Source organism: Xenopus laevis, chromosome 4L (genome assembly GCF_017654675.1).
Source record: "Xenopus laevis strain J_2021 chromosome 4L, Xenopus_laevis_v10.1, whole genome shotgun sequence".
Classification (NCBI taxonomy): domain Eukaryota; kingdom Metazoa; phylum Chordata; class Amphibia; order Anura; family Pipidae; genus Xenopus; species Xenopus laevis.
The window spans coordinates 86,330,466-86,353,533 of record NC_054377.1 but is presented as its reverse complement, the minus strand read 5'-3'; the positions used below and the strand labels follow the sequence as shown (position 1 = coordinate 86,353,533).

Below are 23,068 nucleotides of genomic sequence, written 5' to 3'. Positions count from 1 at the left end.
GTCCTTAAGAGGGATATAAATGAGCTGGAGAGAGTGCCGAGACGTGCAACTAAACTGGTTAGAGGGACGGAAGACTTAAATTATGAGGGTAGACTGTCAAGGTTGAGGTTGTTTTCTCTGGAAAAAAGGCGCTTGCGAGGGGACATGATTACACTTTACAAGTACATTAGAGGACATTATAGACAAATAGCAGGGGACCTTTTTACCCATAAAGTGGATCACTGTACCAGAGGCCACCCCTTTAGACTAGAAGAAAAGAACTTTCATTTGAAGCAACGTAGGGGGTTCTTCACAGTGAGGACTTTGAGGTTGTGGAATACACTGCCAGGTGATGTTGTGATGGCTGATTCAGTTAATGCCTTTAAGAATGGCTTGGATGATTTTTTGGACAGACATAATATCAAAGGCTATTCTGATACTAAGCTCTATAGTTAGTATAGGTATGGGTATATAGAATTTAATTAAAAGTAGGGAGGGGTGTGTGTATGGATGCTAGGTTTTCATTTGGAGGGGTTGAACTTTATGGACTTTGTCTTTTTTCAACCCAATTTAACTATGTAACTATCTAGTATTTTTATTAAACCAAGCTTGACCAAAGGCCATCCACGATTTTATCTTATTCATCAATAAAATAACTCGAAAAAGTCAGGTCTGGAAAAAAAACAATAAAATTGCTGAAAACCCAAATTTTTTTGGGATTTGACACCCAAATCGCTTGATTTTTTGGGGGTTATCGTCCGAAAACCTCAAATTTTTTGGATTATTGGGCGAAACCCAGAGCAGATCACAATATCTTCAAAATGAAAAAGGGACATCTTCCATAGACTTCTACATAACCAGTGGCGTAACTACCGGGGGAGGAGGGGGTGCGATTGGGCCAGGGCCCGCACCCCCTCAGGGCCCCGCGGCAGCTCAAGTGCCACTGACTTTTGTGATTCTGGGCGTACGGAGGGGGACAGGGGGCCAGGCTGCACATTCCGCGCCAGGGCCTGCCCCCTCTAGTTACATTGCTGTACATAACCGTCATCCCTAGTGGACTGAAACGCATAGAAGTCCGAATTTGCTGATTTGCAGTAAAAAGTTGCTTTAACTAAACAGTTGCCGTGAGTGCTTTCATTCTCTACTGGATATATCAAGTATATATATACATTTTTTTTTTTTATCTTGTGAGCATGTATACCTTCATCTAATAATGCTACTGTATGTATATTGCTTTTCAAATACACTATCTTTATAATGTCACGCCACTGCAGTAAAATCTAGCAAGCTACTTTGATCCGTCTGCTGCAACTCTAGTGAGGAATTTAACTTTAAAACCACTTTAAAACTCCCAAACTGGATTTGATTTCTGCTGTCTATTTCTGGGAATTGAAGTTCCTACAAAATATATGGGATGTGAATACACACACAATTAGGGATGTAGGGATTGTGTCATTGCCGTATTTAGAAATCCACAGCAAGGGTTATTCTAATGATGGTCTGGACCTGTTAGAGAACTGGGAGTAGGAAGGCATTTCTTATTGAGGTTGGGAATATCCCGGTGATGATTGTTTGATGCAAGGCGTAATTCTAGGTTGGGCACAGAGAGAAGTGGTGCAAAACCATGACTGATATTAGTATGCAGGTACGTGGGCCACTTCCATGCTTAAACCCTTCCATAGGCCAAATGCTTTGACTACCCTTGTGCCACCATGCTATAGCCACGTCTCGGTCCTCGCACTTCATTCGGACTCCCCGCCTCAGGTCAGGGGGTCCGTATTTACGAGTGCTGCTTTGTCTGGGGGTCCCTCTCTGCTCGCCCCTTCTCACATTCCCCATCAGGCCCACACACGCTCCCTAAAACCAAGCATAAGATACAGCCCTGGCACCTAAACACAAAACAACCCTATTTGGCATCTCCTTCCCCTAACTGGAACACATATATGTACATAAGAGCAACACATGAGGGTCTCTTCCCCTTCTCATGCACACAAAACACCAAACGACTCACCTCTCACTCTCCCCCTGCCTATGGAGACGGCCGTGACAGGCAGATTTCTCCCACCAACCAGGAGAGCCGCCGCCGGTGCGCTAAACCAACCAGCGCTCGAACGGGCGGGGCAAAAGAGCAGAGTCTTTTCTGCCGCTTTCCTACACGGATTCATGTGGGATGTGAATCCAACATGGCGCTTCCGCGTTGCATGCTGGTATTTGTAGTCTTGTACAGTATTTTGCTTTCTTCACTTCCACAAGTGCTGATCGCCACATTATTTCTGTTGTGTTTTGTATTCCTTTTTTTGTATATTCCTTAATGTCAGGAAATATTGTTTATTGTTTTATTAAAGTTATAACAATCACTGGTCTAATTATGCCTAGTGGTTTTTGTTAGTCCTTACTATGGTTTTACGTTGACACCTTGCTGCCTTTATAGACCAGTGGGTTTTTATGCATTTGCAAAGGCAAAAGTGTTTAAAGTAATTAAATGTAATGCAATGTTGCCCTGAAGTCATGGCCGGGTTTACACAGCGAGCACCCCTAGGCCCACTGCCGTATTTCACCCCTGTCCCCTCCCCTTTATTCGTGCAAAATTTCATCATTGCAAATGGAGCAATGGGGATTGGCGCACTGGAAATTAAAAAATAATTGTATCTCCAGAGCATCCTAGTGTTTTTGAACCAATATGGGGGTGGTTGGGCAGCATGCCTCCCCTAAAATCCTGCCGCCCTAGGCCCGGGACTTGGTGGCCTTTCCACAAATCCGGGCCTGCCTGAAGTGGTAAAACTGGTGTGTTTGCTTAACAAAAACACTAGTATACTGTATATAAATTAGCTGTTGCATAGCCACAAGGGTAGCCATTCAGTCTTAGGAGAAAAGCTACAGGTTATATTGCAGATAAGCTCTGTGGAAAACAATGGGGTTAGATTCCTATTTAAGAACTAAAATCATAATATTCTACAAGTCTTATCTTTATCTGCTATCTAATTTTTTCTTCTTTTTTTTTTTTAAATTTAATTTCTGCTTATTTCACACACGTTTTTACATTATAAATATTTTTCTGTTGTTTGATTTTGGCTAATTGACCCAGTGTTGGACTGAGGCCTCTGGGGCTCACAAGAGAGACTGAACACAAGGGCCCACATGTGATTTTCACCTCTCCTATAGAAGAATTATAACAGACAGGCACAAATATCACATGTTGCCCATTGGACCTTTTAAGTGTGTGTGTGTGTGTGTATATTTAGATATAAATCTATTTCATTAAGCAGGCACTAGTAATGGAAATGGAAATGTTTCTAAAGAATTGAGCTAATGCAATAATTCCTTGTATATTATATATTATGCATAATATATAGGTGGGACCACAAATCAACAATTTAAAATGAGGGAAAACTTTAAATCAGGGGGTGTAAAATTGAGGTTTCACTGTAGTATAGATGTTGCAATTATCCCTTTTGCAGCTTTTTTTTCTAGTTCATTTGAGAAACACTTGCAACACTAATTCACCTAACTACTGTTTTTTTTTTGTTTAGTTTTTAAACTAAACCTTATGAATTTTTTGTTGATCAATTGAAAGCTGGGATCTCTAATTCTGCCTTATCTCTATTATTGAAATGTGAAGGAAAACCTGTTCTAACAATGGTTTTAGTACCCTTTATTTTAACTTAAGTAAATAAAAGTTATGTTTTAGTTCGGAAACAAAATCTTGTCCTTATACGCTTTAAATACCATATTACAGTATCAGTGTTTAGATACTGTACCACCATGCCTAAATAAAATCCAGAATAATCACTCTGCAGCACTCGAAAATGGTATAAAATTTAGTCATGCCAAAAAAAACCAGGCAACATTTTGGGCACCAGCCATTTCTCAAGCTTGTGGCTTAAGAAAGGGCTGGTGCCCCAAATGTTGCCTGTTTTTTTGGCACAAATAAACACTTATACATCATTTGGAGTGCTGCAGCATGGATTAAATGGTTCCCTTTGCAGTTGGGTAAGCAGCATGCACCCAACGATATAAAAAGCAACTGGTATAGGGGAGAATTTCCTTTTTATTTTTATACAATGTATAAACAAATGTTACACTTCAATATTAAAAGCAGTGTTGATTCATTGAACCCAATATACAGTTTGTACACACTGTATGTCATAAGTGGAGCACACATATAATGTAGACATTGAGAAATCTGTAAAGGCTAGAGATGCACTGAATCCAGGTATGTGTGCAATTTTTGAGTGGTCCCTCACTCCAATATGTATCAGGGTTCTTCTCAACAGAGTAAATGGCACCGTCCAGGCCACAATACTTCCAAGATCAATATATAATAAAATTGACTCTGGAGAACCACATCAAATTCTGTGTGTTTATTCCATCACTGAATCCACTATTTTGGTATTGTGATTGCATATGCAGATTAGGAGTGGGAAGGGAAAAAGAGAACTATGCGCGGTTGAAAAAAAAATTCTTCCTTGTTTAGTGATGAAAAGTTACATGATTCCTGGCCGAATACCAAACCAAATCCTGGATGCTGTGCATCCCTAGTAAAGACGCAATAATGGATGATAGGCACTCAAAGGATCGACAAAAGCCAAACAAAAAGTAGTTTTAAAAAAATTAGATAATGAAGACATCATCTTTGTACGAATTTGCACAGGCCCTGCTTGATTCCCTGGAACAAGAACTCAGAGACTGTGTGCACAGGAATCTTCTCACTTACCATGTAGTGCTTACCTCCCAATTGTCCCAATTTTAGCTGGATAGTCATGATTTTGACAGCTCAGCCTGCAGTCCCAGATTGTCACTGACATGTCCCAAGTTTTTCTTTGATCTCCTGCACTGACACGAGAAAAAAGATGCAAAGTTTCTAAAACTTTATAAAAGAAAAGGCTTTTTGTCAGAGAGCCCAGAATACTAAGCACCTGCATATAGATACATTTGTAACAATTTAAGATAAATGGGTCTCTTGGGAAAATGGAGACTTACAGCTTAAAGGGCAATTTCACCTTCATTAGCAAAATTGTAATAATACATAAAACATGGCCCTAAAACCCCCAGAAATGTGTTCATAATTTTTTTAAAATGGACATGGTATTTAGGGGCTGTGACCACGAAATGGGCGTGGCACCTACGCGTAAGGGGCAATCCTGGAAGCCTGGTGCTTTATGAATTGTATTAAAGGAATTGTTCAGTATAAACATAAAAACTGGGTAAATAGATAGTCTGTGCAAAATCAAAAATGTTTCCAATATAGTTAGTTAGCCAAACATGTAATGTATAAAGGCTAGAGTGACATAATAGCCAGAACATTACTTCCTGCTTTGCAGCTCTCTTGATTGGCTACCAGGCAGTAACCAATCAGAGACTTGAGGGGAGCCACATGGATCATAACTGTTGCTTTTGAGTCTGAGCTGAATGCTAAGCATCGATTGCAAACTCACTGAATAGTTATGTCCTATGTGGCCCCCCTTCAAGTCGCTGACTAACTCAGAGTTGGAGAGCTGAAAACAGGAAGTTCTGTTCTGTTCTGTTATGTTACACAACCACTCACTCAAGCTTTGATAGATTACATTTTTAGCTAACTAACTATATTAGAAACATTTTATTGTTTTGCACATACTGTACTACCTATTTACCCAGTTTTTGTTTTTACACTGAATTGTTAAAGGGATACTGTCAATGGAAAAACATTTTTTTTCAAAATGAATCAATTAATAGTGCTGCTCCAGCAGAATTCTGCGCTGAATCCATTTCTCAAAAGAGCAAACCGATTTTTTTATATTCAATTTTGAAATCTGACATGGGGCTAGACATATTGTCAATTTCCCAGCTGCCCCAAGTCATGTGACTTGTGCTCTGATAAACTTCAATCACTCTTTACTGCTGTACTGCAAGTTGGAGTGATATCACCCCCTCCCTTTTCCTCCCAGCAGCCAAACAAAAGAACAATGGTAGGTAACCACATAACAGCTCCCTAACACAAGATAACAGCTGCCTAGCAGATCTAAGAACAGCACTCAATAGTAAAAACCCATGTCCCACTGAGACACATTCAGTTACATTGATAAGGAAAAACAGCAGCCTGCCAGAAAGCATTTCTCTCCTAAAGTGCAGGCACAAGTCACATGACTAGGGGCAGCTGGGAAATTGACAAAATGTCTAGCCCCGTGTCAGATTTCAATATTGATTATACAAAAATCTGTTTGCTCTTTTGAGAAATGGATTTTAGTGCAGAATTCTGCTGGAGCAGCACTATTAACTGATTCATTTTGAAAAAAAAAAAATTTTCCCATGACAGTATCCCTTTAAGGATGTTTTGTTGTTTGCAAGGAACTTCCTCATTCTAAGGAAAGAGAGAAAGAGAGAGGATGATTGTTCTCAGTCTGCTTTGTGACTACATCTGCAACAGCCTTGAAGAAGAAGAGGACTAAATACCCTCTCCTTCTCCCTACCCTCCCCTCGTGGTGGTCTTTTTAGTAGAAAGCTTTACTTTAGTGGAAAATAATGCTTTAGTATCAGTGATAACATTATCTTTAACCCTGTTTTTTAAAAGAGACATTCCATAGCAGAAATAGTTCACCCTTATGTTGCTGGACTACACATGGAGCTGTTGTTCTGCAGGTCAGAGCTGTAGTGCTAAAGCAACTATGAACAACACAACTATTTCCAAACTCAGGGACTAGCAGGCCAGTTAATTCCATGGATCATCCAAAGAGGGCCATATGTCTTTCGTGTACAGTTGGTGCCTTATTGTTTGTTAATGATGGTCCTTAGCGGTATTTAATATATTTATTCTAGTTCCACACAATACAGCTGCCTCCTGGTGCTTGATAACAGTGTAAAATTGGCAAACTAAATTGCACTATAATACCTGTTAGCAAGACTGGCTTTCTTTTGGTACAAAACTGAGTTTACTCTGATATTGGTGTAACCTTTATGGCCAAACCATTCATCAACATGATAACAAAATATTTTTATGTGTAATGCAGTTTTAAAGTATATGCAATTTAAATAGCCAGTCAAATATAACAATGACAACCAGGATATTATTATTATTATTATTATTATTATTATTATTATTAACATGTATTGTGCAACACTGTAAAATAAATGTGTTTATACAAGGAAATCACATGAATTACATACATGTACTTACAATCTAAAGGGGAAGGGAATGAGACACAATGGTGTGGGAGTGGGCAAGATAAGCAGGTGAGAGATGTAGCATTTGGTATTGCATTTGGTAGCTAAACAGAGTGAAGGTAGGCATCTCTAAATAAGTCTGTATTGGGGGCGTGTCCTGCATGGCGTCCGGGTAGGAAGCAGCTACTGCGCGCTCCGTGCGGGGGTGCCAAATACTGCAGATATCCTGCGTTTTTACTATACCCTTTTCGTGCTGCCAACACGTCCATCATCTACTGTGCCTGGCCTGACAGTTCTGGCGATGCGGAGAGCCAAACCTAAGTATACAGCGCAAGACCAGAGCACGACGCGCACCATGCCTTCCCAAAATGGCGCCGACACCCGCGCGCACCGCACTGTGGCTGCTAACTCGCCGGAGCAGGGGCCAAGCACAGCAGGGAAGCTAGCGAAGTTTGCTAGGGACCCATTACCCCAACGTGACTCGAGAGGCACTCCACCTGCATCACAAGGATCACCTTCCCGGTGAAGCATGGAAGTAGGAGGGGCACAGCCCCTACATACAGCATCCCCTCCTGCAGCCCCAGAGCCCACACTGTCTGAGCTGTATCAGGCCATTACATCCAATCATGCGGCCCTGATAGGGAAGATTGACGAACTGAAAACTGATTTTGCAATCCTGAAACATGATGTGCAAAACATTAGAGAGAGAACAGGGGAAGCAGAAAGGAGGGTCAGTGACCTTGAAGACTCCATGACGCCAATGTCAGGCCGCATGGCGGCTACGGACAGGCAACTGGCCATTTTGGAAAGCAAAGCTGATGATTTAGAAAATCGCTTAAGGCGTAACAACATACGAATACTGGGTCTGCCCGAAAGAACCGAAGGGGGTGAAACTGAAAAATTCCTGGAACGCTGGTTAACAACTACATTTGGCCAATCGACTTTCTCCTCCACATTTGTAGTGGAAAGAGCACACAGGGTCCCGGGCAGATCACCACCTCCTGGAGCTCCCCCAAGACCATTAATAGCCCGTATGCTAAATTACAGGGACAGAGATGCAGCACTGGCAGCAGCTCGGAAAGCAGGTGACATAATGTTTGAAAACCAACGAATCTCTATTTACCCTGACTTCTCCACTGAGGTTCGGAAGCAAAGGGCGAAATTTACTGAGGCGAAAAGGCAATTGCGACAGAAACAACTACCATATGCAATGATGTTTCCAGTGAGGCTAAGAGTCACAGACAGAGGGAGAACCCTTTTTTTCTCATCACCGGAGGAAGTTATAACCTGGATGGAGGAGAGACCCAGGCCTTCACCGAGGAGAGATCCAGAAGTTTAATCTACTCTATTCACATTCCGATCTTCTGCCACTGTTCTTCTCTGGCATCCATGGGACTTGGCTGCAACTGTCTCTTTCTTCTATGGACAATCTCTCCTGTGTATCCTCTTCAGGACAGGTAACACCATGTAACATTGACTGTATGCAGGACTTTTGTGTAACATTTCCCCCTGCACTGGGGTAGCAGGATCTTGGACGATAGTTGCAACCGATCTGGACTCGGTGGGTTCATCAACCCCCAAATAGTTAATTGTTGGCTAAGGGTGTAAACTCACTTCAAGTAGTACTATGGAGTGGGTGGGGTGGGAGCGGGTACAAGTTATCAGTCTGCAAACTGTTTTGCTTACACTTATGGGTATGTTTTTCGTTAAGGTTATTGGATGTTATGGTGTCTTGCAATCTGTGGGCAATGTTTGGGCGGACAAAGGGATGAGCAATCCCCCCAACCCTTTTTCTTTCACAACAGTTAATCATGTGTCCTCACTGCATAATGGCCTCAGTTAAGGTTATGTCATGGAACGTGAGGGGGCTGGGTGACGCGATAAAGAGGCGTCTTGTCTTTGATTTTATACGTAGCCACAAGCCCCACTTAATTTTCTTACAGGAGACTCATCTGGTGGGTGGAAAGGTAATGGCACTAAAGAAACCCTGTATAGGCTCAGCGTATCACTCACTCCACTCTAGTTACTCCAGGGGAGTCACCATATTGCTTAGCAGATCTTGTCCTTTCGTAATGGAACAAATTATCTCTGACAGGGAGGGGAGATATATCCTTCTCCATGGCACTATGCAGGGGGGAAAACTTACCATTGGGAATATCTATGCCCCTCCACCACCCAAAGAGGACTTTTTTCAGGAAGTGATGAATAAATTGCTTACCCTCCCTATCGCACCTTTCCTTCTCATGGGGGATTTTAATGTAATATCGGATGCTGTCCTTGATAAACTGCATCCCCCTAGAGTGTCCACCACATTTTTTAATAAATGGGCCTCCACGTTTAATCTGATTGATTTATGGAGAGTACGTAATCCTGGGGCTAAACGGTTTACTTGCTACTCCCAAGGGTATAATACCATGTCTAGGATAGACCTGGCTCTGGGATGTGTAGAACTTAACAAATGGGTTAAGTCTGTGGAAATACTAACCAGAGGCATATCTGATCACTCCCCACTCCTACTTACTTTAATGCCATCCCCCGCCCCAGAAGACAGAATCTGGAGACTGAGCCCCTTTTGGGCCAACCATGCTGATATACAGGAAAGTATTCAATATAGTATTAAGGATTTTTGGGACCTCAATGCAGAACTTAGCCCAATCGATCTTACCTGGGATGCGTTTAAAGCACATATACGGGGTGAATATATTAGTAACATTGCCGCAATAACAAAAATCCAACGAGCAGATATATCCCAAAAGTCCCAAAGGGTGCTAGATCTGGAGGCTGACTATGTAAACTCCCCAACACGGCAAGCCCAGCAAGCTTGGCAACATGGCCAGAGGGAACTGACTTTAGCTCAGTTAGAACTTACTAAGAAACACATATTATACCAACAGGCCAATATCTTCGAATATGGGGATAGAAACGGGAAACTTCTGGCCATGTTGTCAAAAGACAAAACTGCAGACACGACAATATCAGCTGTGAAACTGTTAGACGGCGAGGTGGTCTCTGCCCCGGCTAAAATTAATGAACGATTTGCAAACTACTACTCTGACCTATACCACTCCAAACTAGAGGTTTCCTCTACAGAGATAGTTAACTATTTACGAGATACTGATATGTTTGAACTGGACCATCAGTGTGCCGCAGCACTAGGGCAAGCCATAACACAAGCTGAAGTGGAGTCAGCGATAACAGCTTTCCCAAGTGGGAAAACACCAGGCGCAGACGGTTTGCCCGTAGACTGGTATAAACAAAATGTGAAACTCTTAGCGCCCATCCTTACACGACTATATAATGGGATAACAGAAGACAAGCCCCTACCACCTTCTATGAGGGAGGCCCTCATAATTCTTATCCCTAAGCCTGGGAAAGACTCTCTGGACTGCTCCTCATATAGGCCGATCTCACTTATTAACGTAGACGCCAAAATCCTGGCGAAAGTTCTAGCTACACGGTTGGCACCTCACCTATCAAACATCATCTCCCCAGACCAAACTGGCTTTATGCCAGGACGTACCACGGACATTAATATAAGGAGGCTATTCACTAACATTGCCACGACTCATGACAACCCAGGGACGAGGTTGATAGCTTCTTTAGACAACGAAAAAGCATTCGACTCAGTCGAGTGGGAGTACCTCTGGGCCACGATGTCTAGGGTTGGGATACACCCAACATTTATAAAATGGGTTAGAGCACTGTATTATCTCCCAGTAGCTAGGATCCGAACTAATACAAATCTATCAGACACTTTCAAGATCACCAGGGGTACAAGGCAGGGCTGCCCTTTATCTCAGTTTTTATTTGCATTAGCCATGGAACCCATGGCCTGCCGAATAAGATCCTCGCCTGATATAATTGGCTTACAACTTGGCGCATTGAAAGAGGTGATAAGCATGTATGCAGATGACACCCTCCTGTACCTGGCCAATCCGCAACAAGACCTTATGCACGCACTATACATAATTAATACACATACGAAATTCTCAGGTCTAAAGATAAATTGGTCGAAATCTGTGCTTTTTCCGCTTGACCCCCTCCCGAGTATTGCTCCTCAGCACACTCATGGTCTGAATTGGGTTGCATCTTTCAAGTACTTAGGTGTATTGATCCATGTCGACTTAACTAGGTTTGAGGAGCTTAACATCCTGCCTGTTTTACGTATTATGGAGAAAAAAAAGGAACAGTGGGACAACCTGCCACTCACTTTACTAGGTAGAATAAATCTCTTAAAAATGGTGCTGCTACCCAAGCTCACGTACATCTTTAGACAATCCCCATTACTGATAACATCCTCCACTTTCATTAAGCTAAAGAGTCACATGTTATCCTTATTCTGGGCTGGGGCTTCTCCTCATTTAGCTCTCAATACCCTGCAGTTACCAACCAACCAAGGTGGTCTTGCAGCCCCCAACTTATTCCTATACTACCTGGCAACACAAATGACAGTGGTCAGAAATTGGGCTCTATCATCCCATACCAATGCAGCTACAGTACTGGAAGCACAAGTATTGGGGTCATTTGAGGAACTCAGGAATCTACCATATAGAGGTATTAAATACACCGCTAAGGCCACACCTCTTATGGGAGCAACCGTTAAGGCCTGGCATATTGTAGGAAGGTTCTATCCAAGGCCACTACAAACCTGCTCATTGTTTTCTCCATTGTGGGGAAACCCAAACTTGAAACATCTGGCAGGTCTCCCAGACCCACAAGCCTGGGCTAGGTACCATATCAAGTATGTCGTAGATGTTATATCTGAGGGTAAGCTTTTGAGTTTTCAAGAACTGAAAGACAAATTTTCTCTCCCTAACGCCATGTTTTTCAGGTACCTGCAACTATGGCATGCTTGGGAAACCCAATTTCACTCTGGAAATATAGACACGACTCCGAATAGTTTGGAGGTCAGCATACACAATACAGATTTAATTAAACCTCTCTCTCATTTTTATGCGCAATTATCTAGAGTAGGAAATGCCAAACTGTACAAATTGAAAGCCTCATGGCAACAAAATGTACCAGAGATTACGGATGAGAGCTGGGAAGATATTTTGGATGATGCTCTTGTAGGGGTAATTAGTAGCAAAGACAAAATGACACAATTAAATTATCTACACCGCTCCTATATTACCCCACAACGGCTACATAAAATGAATCCTCTTCTAAGTCCGGAATGTCCCAGGTGTCAACACTCCCCAGCGGATTTCTTCCACATGACTTGGGAATGCCCACTAATTCGCAGGTTTTGGAAAGCAGTGACACAGATGATACAAGGTAGAACAGACATCTTTCTTCCACTGGTGCCCAAGGTTCTATTACTTAATCAGGTGGACGAAATCTCCCCGAGCCGTGCCCAACGCACTTTAATAACTGTGCTTTGTATGTACGCCAAGAAAGTGATTGCCATGCACTGGAAATCCAGGTTGGGGCCAACCGTTAAAAATTGGGAGCAGTTGATTGAGAAATCTATACCCCTGTATAAACTCATTTACATGAGAAGAGGCTGCCCAGAAAAATTTAATAAGATCTGGGACCTATGGCTTGACAAAGACCCTCTTGTAAGCTCTCCTAATCGTATATAAGTATTACATGTGTAGAGTTGGTTTAGTAAGCTATGACCCTGGTTGACAAATGCCCGCTCCCCCCCCCCTCTGGTGCCCGAAGGTGGGGAGGTGGTGGGGAATAGGGATGTAGCGAACGTCGGAAAAAAAGTTCGCGAACATATTCGCGAACTTGCGCAAAAACGCGAGCGGTTCGCGAACGGTTCGCGAACCCCATAGACTTCAATGGGAAGGCGAACTTTAACATCTAGAAAAGACATTTCTGGCCAGAAAAATGATTTTAAAGTTGTTTAAAGGGTGCAACGACCTGGACAGTGGCATGCCAGAGGGGGATCAAGGGCAAAAATGTATCTGAAAAATCTGCCTGTGTGTGCTTGGAAGAGATAGTGTAGGGGGAGAGCTGTTAGTGATTTCAGGGACAGATGATAGTAAGTTTGCTGGCTAGTAATCTGCTTGATACTGCTCTGTATTGGAGGGACAGAAGTCTGCAGGGATTTGAGGGACATTTTAGCTTAGGTAGCTTTGCTGGCTAGTAATCTACTGTTCTCTTTAAACAACTGCCATACGTTGACCTTGTAGGCATTGTTTGCCCAGTTTTTTTGGACGCAGCCACTGAAGCACAGTTGCCAGAAAAAATATGCCATATAAATGCTGAAAATAGTCATTTTTCGCCATACGTTGACCTTGTAGACATTGTTTGCCCAGTTTTTTTGGACGCAGCCACTGAAGCACAGTTGCCAGAAAAATTATGCCATATAAATGCTGAAAATATAAATTTTTTTGGTTGCAGCCACTGAAGCACAGAGGCCAGAAAAATTATGCCATATAAATGCAGAAAATATGCATTTTTTTGGTCGCAGCCACTGAAGCACAGTTGACAGAAAAATTATGCCATATAAATGCTGAAAATATAAACTTTTTTGGTTGCAGCCACTGAAGCACAGAGGCCAGAAAAATTATGCCATATAAATGCAGAAAACATGCATTTTTTTTGGTCGCAGCCACTGAAGCACAGTTGACAGAAAAATTATGCCATATAAATGCTGAAAATATAAATTTTTTGGTTGCAGCCACTGAAGCACAGAGGCCAGAAAAATTATGCCATATAAATGCAGAAAATATGCATTTTTTTTGGTCGCAGCCACTGAAGCACAGTTGCCAGAAAAAATATGCCATATAAATGCTGAAAATAGTCATTTTTTGCCATATACGTTGAGTCAACGTATGGCAAAAAATGACTATTTTCAGCATTTATATGGCATATTTTTTCTGGCCTCTGTGCTTCAGTGGCTGCGGCCAAAAAAACTGGGCAAACAATGCCTACAAGGTCAACGTCGTTGACCTTGTAGGCATTGTTTGCCCAGTTTTTTTGGCCGCAGCCACTGAAGCACAGAGGCCAGAAAAAATATGCCATATAAATGCTGAAAATAGTCATTTTTTTGGTCGCAGCCACTGAAGCACAGTTGCCAGAAAAATTATGCCATATAAATGCTGGAAAATATAAATTTTTTGGTTGCAGCCACTGAAGCACAGAGGCCAGAAAAATTATGCCATATAATGCAGAAAATATGCATTTTTTTGGTTGCAGCCACTGAAGCACAGAGGCCAGAAAAATTATGCCATATAAATGCAGAAAATATGCATTTTTTTGGATGCAGCCACTGAAGCACAGTTGCCAGAAAAAATATGCCATATAAATGCTGAAAATAGTCATTTTTTGCCATACGTTGACCTTGTAGACATTGTTTGCCCAGTTTTTTTGGTTGCAGCCACTGAAGCACAGAGGCCAGAAAAAATTAAACCAGTAGGGTTTGCACCCTAGTTTGTAACGGTGGCGGAGGGAGGAGGAGGACGCTAAAGGACAGCTGTGTGTGGAGTCATGAGGCTTGAAGAGAAGGACAGCTGCATAGAAGTCAGAACAAGTCTTCCGGCGTGCAGTAACCCTCCGAGATCCACCCCTCATTCATTTTAATAAAGGTCAGGTAATCGACACTTTTGTGACCTAGGCGAGTTCTCTTCTCAGTTACAATCCCTCCTGCTGCACTGAAGGTCCTTTCTGAGAGCACACTTGAGGCTGGGCAAGACAAGAGGTTCATGGCAAATTGTGACAGCTCTGGCCACAGATCAAGCCTGCGCACCCAGTAGTCCAGGGGTTCATCGCTCCTCAGAGTGTCGATATCTGCAGTTAATGCCAGGTAGTCCGCTACCTGCCGGTCGAGGCGTTCTTTGAGGGTGGATCCAGAAGGGTTGTGGCGCTGCCTTGGACAGAAAAACATTTGCATGTCTGACGTTACAGACTGGCCAAAGGGCTTTGTCCTTGCAGGTGTGCTCGTGGCAGGATTACTGGCACCTCTGCCCCTGGAATGTTGATGAGTTCCTGAAGTGACATCACCCTTAAAAGCATTGTACAACATGTTTTGCAGGCTGGTTTGTAAATGCCGCATCTTTTCGGACTTGTGGTATGTTGGTAACATTTCTGACACTTTATGCTTGTACCGAGGGTCTAGTAGCGTTGCGACCCAGTACAGGTCCTTCTCCTTAAGCCTCTTGATACGGGGGTCCTTCAACAGGCATGACAGCATGAAAGACCCCATTCTCACAAGGTTGGATGCAGAGCTATCCATCTCCGCTTCCTCATTATCAAGGACTGCATCATCCACGGTCTCCTCCCCCAGCCACGTACAAGACCAGGGGTCCCCAAAAGGTCACCACTAGCCCCCTGGGAAGCCTGCTCCTGTTGGTCCTCCTCCTCCTCCTCCACAAAGCCACCTTCCTCCTCTGACTCCACTTCTGGCACCTCTCCCTGCGTTGCAGCAGGTGCCTGGGTTCGTTCTGGTGATTCCGACCAGAAATCGTGCGCTTCCAGCTCCTCGTCACGCTGGTCTACAGCCTCATCTGTCACTCGTCGCACGGCACGCTCCAGGAAGAAAGCGAAGGGTATTAGGTCGCTGATGGTGCCTTCGGTGCGACTGACCATATTTGTCACCTCTTCAAAAGGTCGCATGAGCCTGCAGGCATCGCGCATAAGCACCCAGTAACGGGGGAAAAAAATCCCCAGCTGTGCAGATCCAGTCCTACCACCCAGTTCAAAAAGGTACTCGTTGACGGCCCTTTGTTGTTGCAGCAGACGTTCCAACATAAGGAGCGTTGAATTCCAGCGAGTCTGGCTGTCAGAAATCAAACGCCTGACTGGCATGTTGTAGCGCTGCTGAATGTCAGCAAGGCGTGCCATGGCTGTGTAGGAACGTCTGAAATGGGCCGACACCTTTCTGGACTGGGTGAGAACGTCCTGGAATCCTGGGTACTTGGAGACAAAACGTTGGACTATTAAATTTAACACATGTGCCATGCAGGGCACATGTGTTAAATTGCCTAGTCTCAACGCTGCCAACAGATTGCTTCCATTGTCACACACCACTTTTCCGATCTGCAGTTGGTGTGGGGTCAGCCACCGATCGGCCTGTGACTGCAGAGATGACAGGAGTACAGATCCGGTATGGTTTTTGCTTTCCAGGCACGTCATCCCCAAGACAGCGTGACAACGGCGTACCTGGCACGTCGAATAGCCTAGGGGGAGCTGGGGGTGCACAGGTGTGGAGGAGGAGAAGGAGGACCCAGCAGCAGAGTAAGAAGAAGAAGAAGACGAGGTAGAGAGCGATGGAGGAGTAGAGGTGGTGGCAGAACCGCGTGCAATCCGTGGCGGTGACACCAACTCCACTGTTGTTGTTGAGCTACCCATTCCCTGCTTCCCAGCCATTACCAAGTTCACCCAGTGGGCAGTGTAGGTGACATACCTGCCCTGACCATGCTTGGAGGACCATGCGTCAGTAGTCATATGGACCTTTGGCCCAACACTAAGTGACAGAGATGCGGTAACTTGGCTCTGCACATGTTGGTACAGGTGTGGTATTCCCTTTTTAGAAAAAAAATTGCGGCTGGGTACCTTCCACTGCGGTGTCCCAATTGCTACAAATTTGCGGAAGGCCTCAGAGTCCACCAGCTGGTATGGTAAAAGCTGGCGGGCTAAGAGTGCAGACAAGCCAGCTGTCAGACGCCGGGCAAGGGGGTGACAGTCAGACATTGGCTTCTTATGCTCAAACATGGCCTTCACAGAAACTTGGCTGGTGGCAGATGACTGGGAATGGGAACAGGTGGTCAAGGTGGAAGGCGGAGTGGAGGGTGGTTCAGACGGGTCAAGGAGAGCAGAGGTAGAGCAGTAAGATGCTGGACCAGAAGGAGTGTGGCTTTTAGTTTGCCTGTTGCCTTTGAGGTGTTGCTCCCAAAGTGCTTTGTGCTTGCCGCTCATGTGCCTTCGCATAGAAGTTGTACCTATGTGGCTGTTGGGCTTACCAAGGCTCAGTTTCTGACTGCACTCATTGCAAATTACAATGCTTTTGTCAGAGGCACACACATTAAAAAAATCCCACACTGCTGACTTTTTGGAAGTGTGCGATCTGGCGGTAACAGTAGAAGTTGGCGGAGTTGGCGGTATTGGCGGCAATGGCGGGTGCGTTGGCCGGCTGAACACAGGTGCCGATACATGTTGTTGCCCTGCTGATCCCTGCGGGCTGTCCTCCCTGCTTCTTCTAAGTCTTATTCTCCTACTGCCTCTCTGACTCTCCGTCTCTCCATCTGAACTACCCTCCTCTTGCTCTCTTCTACTAGGCACCCACAAAACATCAATCTCCTCATCATCATTCTCCTCAGATGCATCAATTTCTTCTGACACATCACAGAAGGAAGCAGCAGCGGGGACCTCCTCCTCATCACTCATTATGTCCATCTCTATCGTGTTCTCTGCCAGAATTAAATCTGGTGTAAGGTCCTCATCTCCTTCATCTTCTTCTGGCAATAATGGTTGCGCATTACTCAGTTCAAGAAACTCATTGGAAAATAACTCCTCTGACCCCAGTGAAGAAGGGGCACCGGTGGTGGAGGAAGTGTTACGTGGGGTGGCCATAGCAGTGGAGGATGAGGAGGATGTTGTGGTAAAGTTAGAAACGGTAGAGGATGGGGTGTGCTGTGTAAGCCAGTCAACTACCTCTTCAGCATTTTGGGAGTTCAGGGTCATTGGCTTTTTAAAACTGGGCAATTTGCTAGGGCCACAGGATTGCATAGCAGCACGGCCCCTAGCACGGCCTCTGCGTGGCGGCCTGCCTTTGCCTGGCATTATTTTTAAAAAAACAACAACAAAAACTCAGTTGGTTTTTCTGGAAACGATAATACACACAGCTAGATGGCGGGTTGAAGAAACACTGTGCAAATAATGCCTACAAAGTCAACGTATACACTACTACAGCGGTGGATACGGATTACGTAAAATATATGAATGCTGCTTGAAAAAAAGTAACTCAAGTGGTTTTTCTAGAGACGATAATATTATCAATATTTAGACAAAATGTGAACAAGGTCACACAGCTCGATGGCGGGTTGAAGAAAACAGTGTGCAAATAATGCCTACAAGGTCAACGTATACACTACTACAGCGGTGGATACGGATTACGTAAAATATATGAATGCTGCTTGAAAAAAAGTAACTCAAGTGGTTTTTCTAGAGACGATAATATTATCAATATTTAGACAAAATGTGAACAAGCTCACACAGCTCGATGGCGGGTTGAAGAAAACAGTGTGCAAATAATGCCTACAAGGTCAACGTATACACTACTACAGCGGTGGATACGGATTACGTAAAATATATGAATGCTGCTTGAAAAAAAGTAACTCAAGTGGTTTTTCTAGAGACGATAATATTATCAATATTTAGACAAAATGTGAACAAGCTCACACAGCTCGATGGCGGGTTGAAGAAAACACTGTGCAAATAATGCCTACAAGGCCAACGTATACACTACTACAGCGGTGGATACGGATTACGTAAAATATATGAATGCTGCTTGAAAAAAGTGACTCCGGTGTTTTTTCTGGAGACGGTAATATTATGGATATTTAGACAGAATGGGAACAAGGTCACACAGCTCGATGGCGGGTTGAAGAAAACAGTGTGCAAATAATGCCTACAAGGCCAACGTATACACTACTACAGCGGTGGATACGGATTACGTAAAATATATGAATGCTGCTTGAAAAAAGTGACTCCGGTGTTTTTTCTGGAGACGGTAATATTATGGATATTTAGACAGAATGGGAACAAGGTCACACAGCTCGATGGCGGGTTGAAGAAAACAGTGTGCAAATAATGCCTACAAGGTCAACGTATACACTACTACAGCGGTGGATACGGATTACGTAAAATATATGAATGCTGCTTGAAAAAAAGTAACTCAAGTGGTTTTTCTAGAGACGATAATATTATCAATATTTAGACAAAATGTGAACAAGCTCACACAGCTCGATGGCGGGTTGAAGAAAACACTGTGCAAATAATGCCTACAAGGCCAACGTATACACTACTACAGCGGTGGATACGGATTACGTAAAATATATGAATGCTGCTTGAAAAAAGTGACTCCGGTGTTTTTTCTGGAGACGGTAATATTATGGATATTTAGACAGAATGGGAACAAGGTCACACAGCTCGATGGCGGGTTGAAGAAAACAGTGTGCAAATAATGCCTACAAGGCCAACGTATACACTACTACAGCGGTGGATACGGATTACGTAAAATATATGAATGCTGCTTGAAAAAAGTGACTCCGGTGTTTTTCTGGAGACGGTAATATTATGGATATTTAGACAGAATGGGAACAAGGTCACACAGCTCGATGGCGGGTTGAAGAAAACAGTGTGCAAATAATGCCTACAAGGTCAACGTATACACTACTACAGCGGTGGATACGGATTACGTAAAATATATGAATGCTGCTTGAAAAAAAGTAACTCAAGTGGTTTTTCTAGAGACGATAATATTATCAATATTTAGACAAAATGTGAACAAGCTCACACAGCTCGATGGCGGGTTGAAGAAAACACTGTGCAAATAATGCCTACAAGGCCAACGTATACACTACTACAGCGGTGGATACGGATTACGTAAAATATATGAATGCTGCTTGAAAAAAGTGACTCCGGTGTTTTTTCTGGAGACGGTAATATTATGGATATTTAGACAGAATGGGAACAAGGTCACACAGCTCGATGGCGGGTTGAAGAAAACAGTGTGCAAATAATGCCTACAAGGCCAACGTATACACTACTACAGCGGTGGATACGGATTACGTAAAATATATGAATGCTGCTTGAAAAAAGTGACTCCGGTGTTTTTTCTGGAGACGGTAATATTATGGATATTTAGACAGAATGGGAACAAGGTCACACAGCTCGATGGCGGGTTGAAGAAAACAGTGTGCAAATAATGCCTACAAGGTCAACGTATACACTACTACAGCGGTGGATACGGATTACGTAAAATATATGAATGCTGCTTGAAAAAAAGTAACTCAAGTGGTTTTTCTAGAGACGATAATATTATCAATATTTAGACAAAATGTGAACAAGGTCACACAGCTCGATGGCGGGTTGAAGAAAACAGTGTGCAAATAATGCCTACAAGGTCAACGTATACACTACTACAGCGGTGGATACGGATTACGTAAAATATATGAATGCTGCTTGAAAAAAAGTAACTCAAGTGGTTTTTCTAGAGACGATAATATTATCAATATTTAGACAAAATGTGAACAAGCTCACACAGCTCGATGGCGGGTTGAAGAAAACACTGTGCAAATAATGCCTACAAGGCCAACGTATACACTACTACAGCGGTGGATACGGATTACGTAAAATATATGAATGCTGCTTGAAAAAAGTGACTCCGGTGTTTTTTCTGGAGACGGTAATATTATGGATATTTAGACAGAATGGGAACAAGGTCACACAGCTCGATGGCGGGTTGAAGAAAACAGTGTGCAAATAATGCCTACAAGGCCAACGTATACACTACTACAGCGGTGGATACGGATTACGTAAAATATATGAATGCTGCTTGAAAAAAGTGACTCCGGTGTTTTTTCTGGAGACGGTAATATTATGGATATTTAGACAGAATGGGAACAAGGTCACACAGCTCGATGGCGGGTTGAAGAAAACAGTGTGCAAATAATGCCTACAAGGCCAACGTATACACTACTACAGCGGTGGATACGGATTACGTAAAATATATGAATGCTGCTTGAAAAAAGTGACTCCGGTGTTTTTTCTGGAGACGGTAATATTATGGATATTTAGACAGAATGGGAACAAGGTCACACAGCTCGATGGCGGGTTGAAGAAAACAGTGTGCAAATAATGCCTACAAGGCCAACGTATACACTACTACAGCGGTGGATACGGATTACGTAAAATATATTATGGCTGCTTGAAAAAAGTGACTCCGGTGTTTTTCTGGAGACGGTAATATTATGGATATTTAGACAGAATGTGAACAAGGTCACACAGCTCGATGGCGGGTTGAAGAAAACAGTGTGCAAATAATGCCTACAGGGCAAATAATGCCTAAAAGGTCAACTTATACACTACTACAGCGGTAGTAAAATAAAAAAAAGTAAAATAAAAAAAAAATGAATATTAAAAAAAAAAAATTAAAGTTGGTGCTGCTGAACTACTAGGAGCAGCAGATTAGCACACCAGTCCCACTCCCCAACACTGCTAGACTAATAGCACTGGGCTCTTATAGTAGTAGTAGTAGTAGTAGTAGTAAAACAACAAAAAAATAAATAAAAGCAGTCCTTACAAGGACTACTGTTATTGCAGCAGTCAGCAGATGAGATCAGAAGCAGGACAGCTGCCCACTGCAGCTACATACAGAGCACTGCAGTAGAAGGTAGATTACTAGCCAGCAAAGCTACCTAAGCTTAAATGTCCCTCAAACCCCTGCAGACTTCTGTCCCTCCAATAACAGAGCAGTATCAAAACGATTACTAGCCAGCAAACTTTCAACTGTCCCTGAAATCACTAACAGGCAGCAGCTCTCTCCCTACACTATCTCTTCAGCACACACAGGCAGAGTGAAAAAACGCTGCAGGGCTTCGGTTTTTATAGGGAAGGGGAGTGGTCCAGGGGAGAGCTTCCTGATTGGCTGCCATGTACCTGCTGGTCTGGGGTGAGAGGGCAAAAAAAAGCGCCAACAATGGCGAACCCAAAATGGCGAACGTCGCACGACGTTCGCGAACTTCCGGCGAGCGCGAACACCCGATGTTCGCGCGAACAAGTTCGCCGGCGAACAGTTCGCGACATCTCTAGTGGGGAAACAGCTAAATGAATGCATACCTGACCGAAGTGTAATGGGGAAAATAAATGGAATAAAAGGATAAGTAATTGGGGAAGGGGTAGGTTATCTGGTATTATCCTTTACTCCCTCCATTTTGATTGTAATTCCTTTATGTTCTTACTCCTTGCATTACCGTCTAGAAACAAAGAATGTTAGCATGACACCATTTTGTTATGTTTTTCTTTTTCCTTTATTCAAAGTTTATTGAATGTGCAGCGATCTCACAAATAAGATACTTTCTTACTGTTGATATGCAATGCAACTTGTACAATTTGTGATGCTAAATAAAAGAATTGTTAAAAAAAATAAGTCTGTATTAAGAGATCTTTTGAAGGCAGAAAGGTTTGGAGAAAGTCAGACAGACTGTGGGAGAGAATTCCAGAGGAGGGATGCAGCCCTTGTTAAGTCTTGAATGCGAGCATGTAAGGAGGTAATGAGAGAAGAGTTGAGGAGTAGGGAAGTAGAGGAGCGAAGTAAGCGGTTGTGTGAGTATCTAGAGATGAGTTCAGAGATTAAGTATAATTAATTTCCTGCCATTAGTGGGGCACCCATTCTTTACCATCATTCAAATTTTGATTGCAAGGATGTGTGAGCTATCAAGACAGGTGTGCATATATTTTGTGACCACTCTTAATAGCCTGTCAATTTTAGAATCATCTTGTACCTGTTTGTTTGGGATACCTACAGTTGAAAGTTGGATGTTGCTTGAGAGTTTTGGGGGAGTTTTATGTACCCTTATCACTATCCTATAATTACCTAATAAAAACAGCACACACTTTCGTACTGTCTTTCAAAGTATTAACTGTATCATACCAGTGCAATCAAATCTATGTAATAAGCTGTGGTTAGCCTGTTTATATTGCCCATTATGGGATGAGCAAGTAAGGTTCTTGCTCATAGAGAAACAATAACTAATAACCATTTCCGCAAACCTTGGGGCAAATACACTAAAGGGCCATTTTTCACCAGCACCCACTTCACCACACTTCACACCACTTTGCCAGGCGCAAATTCGTTACCACTACGCTAATTAACTAAAATGCAAAGTTGCGTCTCAGCAGCCGAACGCTGGCGAAGTTTCGCTAGCATTAATTCGTCAGCGCAAGCATTTCTTAGAGATCTTTAGCTATCATTCAATTCTGACTTTCGAAAATTCGT

At 43.1% G+C, this 23,068-nt stretch overlaps 1 protein-coding gene across 4 annotated transcripts in view; it reads right to left on the bottom strand.

Moving 5' to 3' along the window:
• Positions 1–2,150, bottom strand: part of eri3.L (ERI1 exoribonuclease family member 3 L homeolog) — a 194,540-nt gene extending 192,390 nt beyond the window's left edge. For all 4 annotated transcript variants that reach the window (XM_018258355.2, XM_041590438.1, XM_018258354.1 and 1 more), the window contains exon 1: positions 1,991–2,150. In XM_018258355.2, the coding sequence (XP_018113844.1) occupies positions 1,991–2,144 (154 nt within the window). In that variant the 5' untranslated portion in view covers positions 2,145–2,150. The remainder of the gene's footprint in view (positions 1–1,990) is intronic.
• Between the last annotated feature and the right edge of the window lie 20,918 nt (positions 2,151–23,068).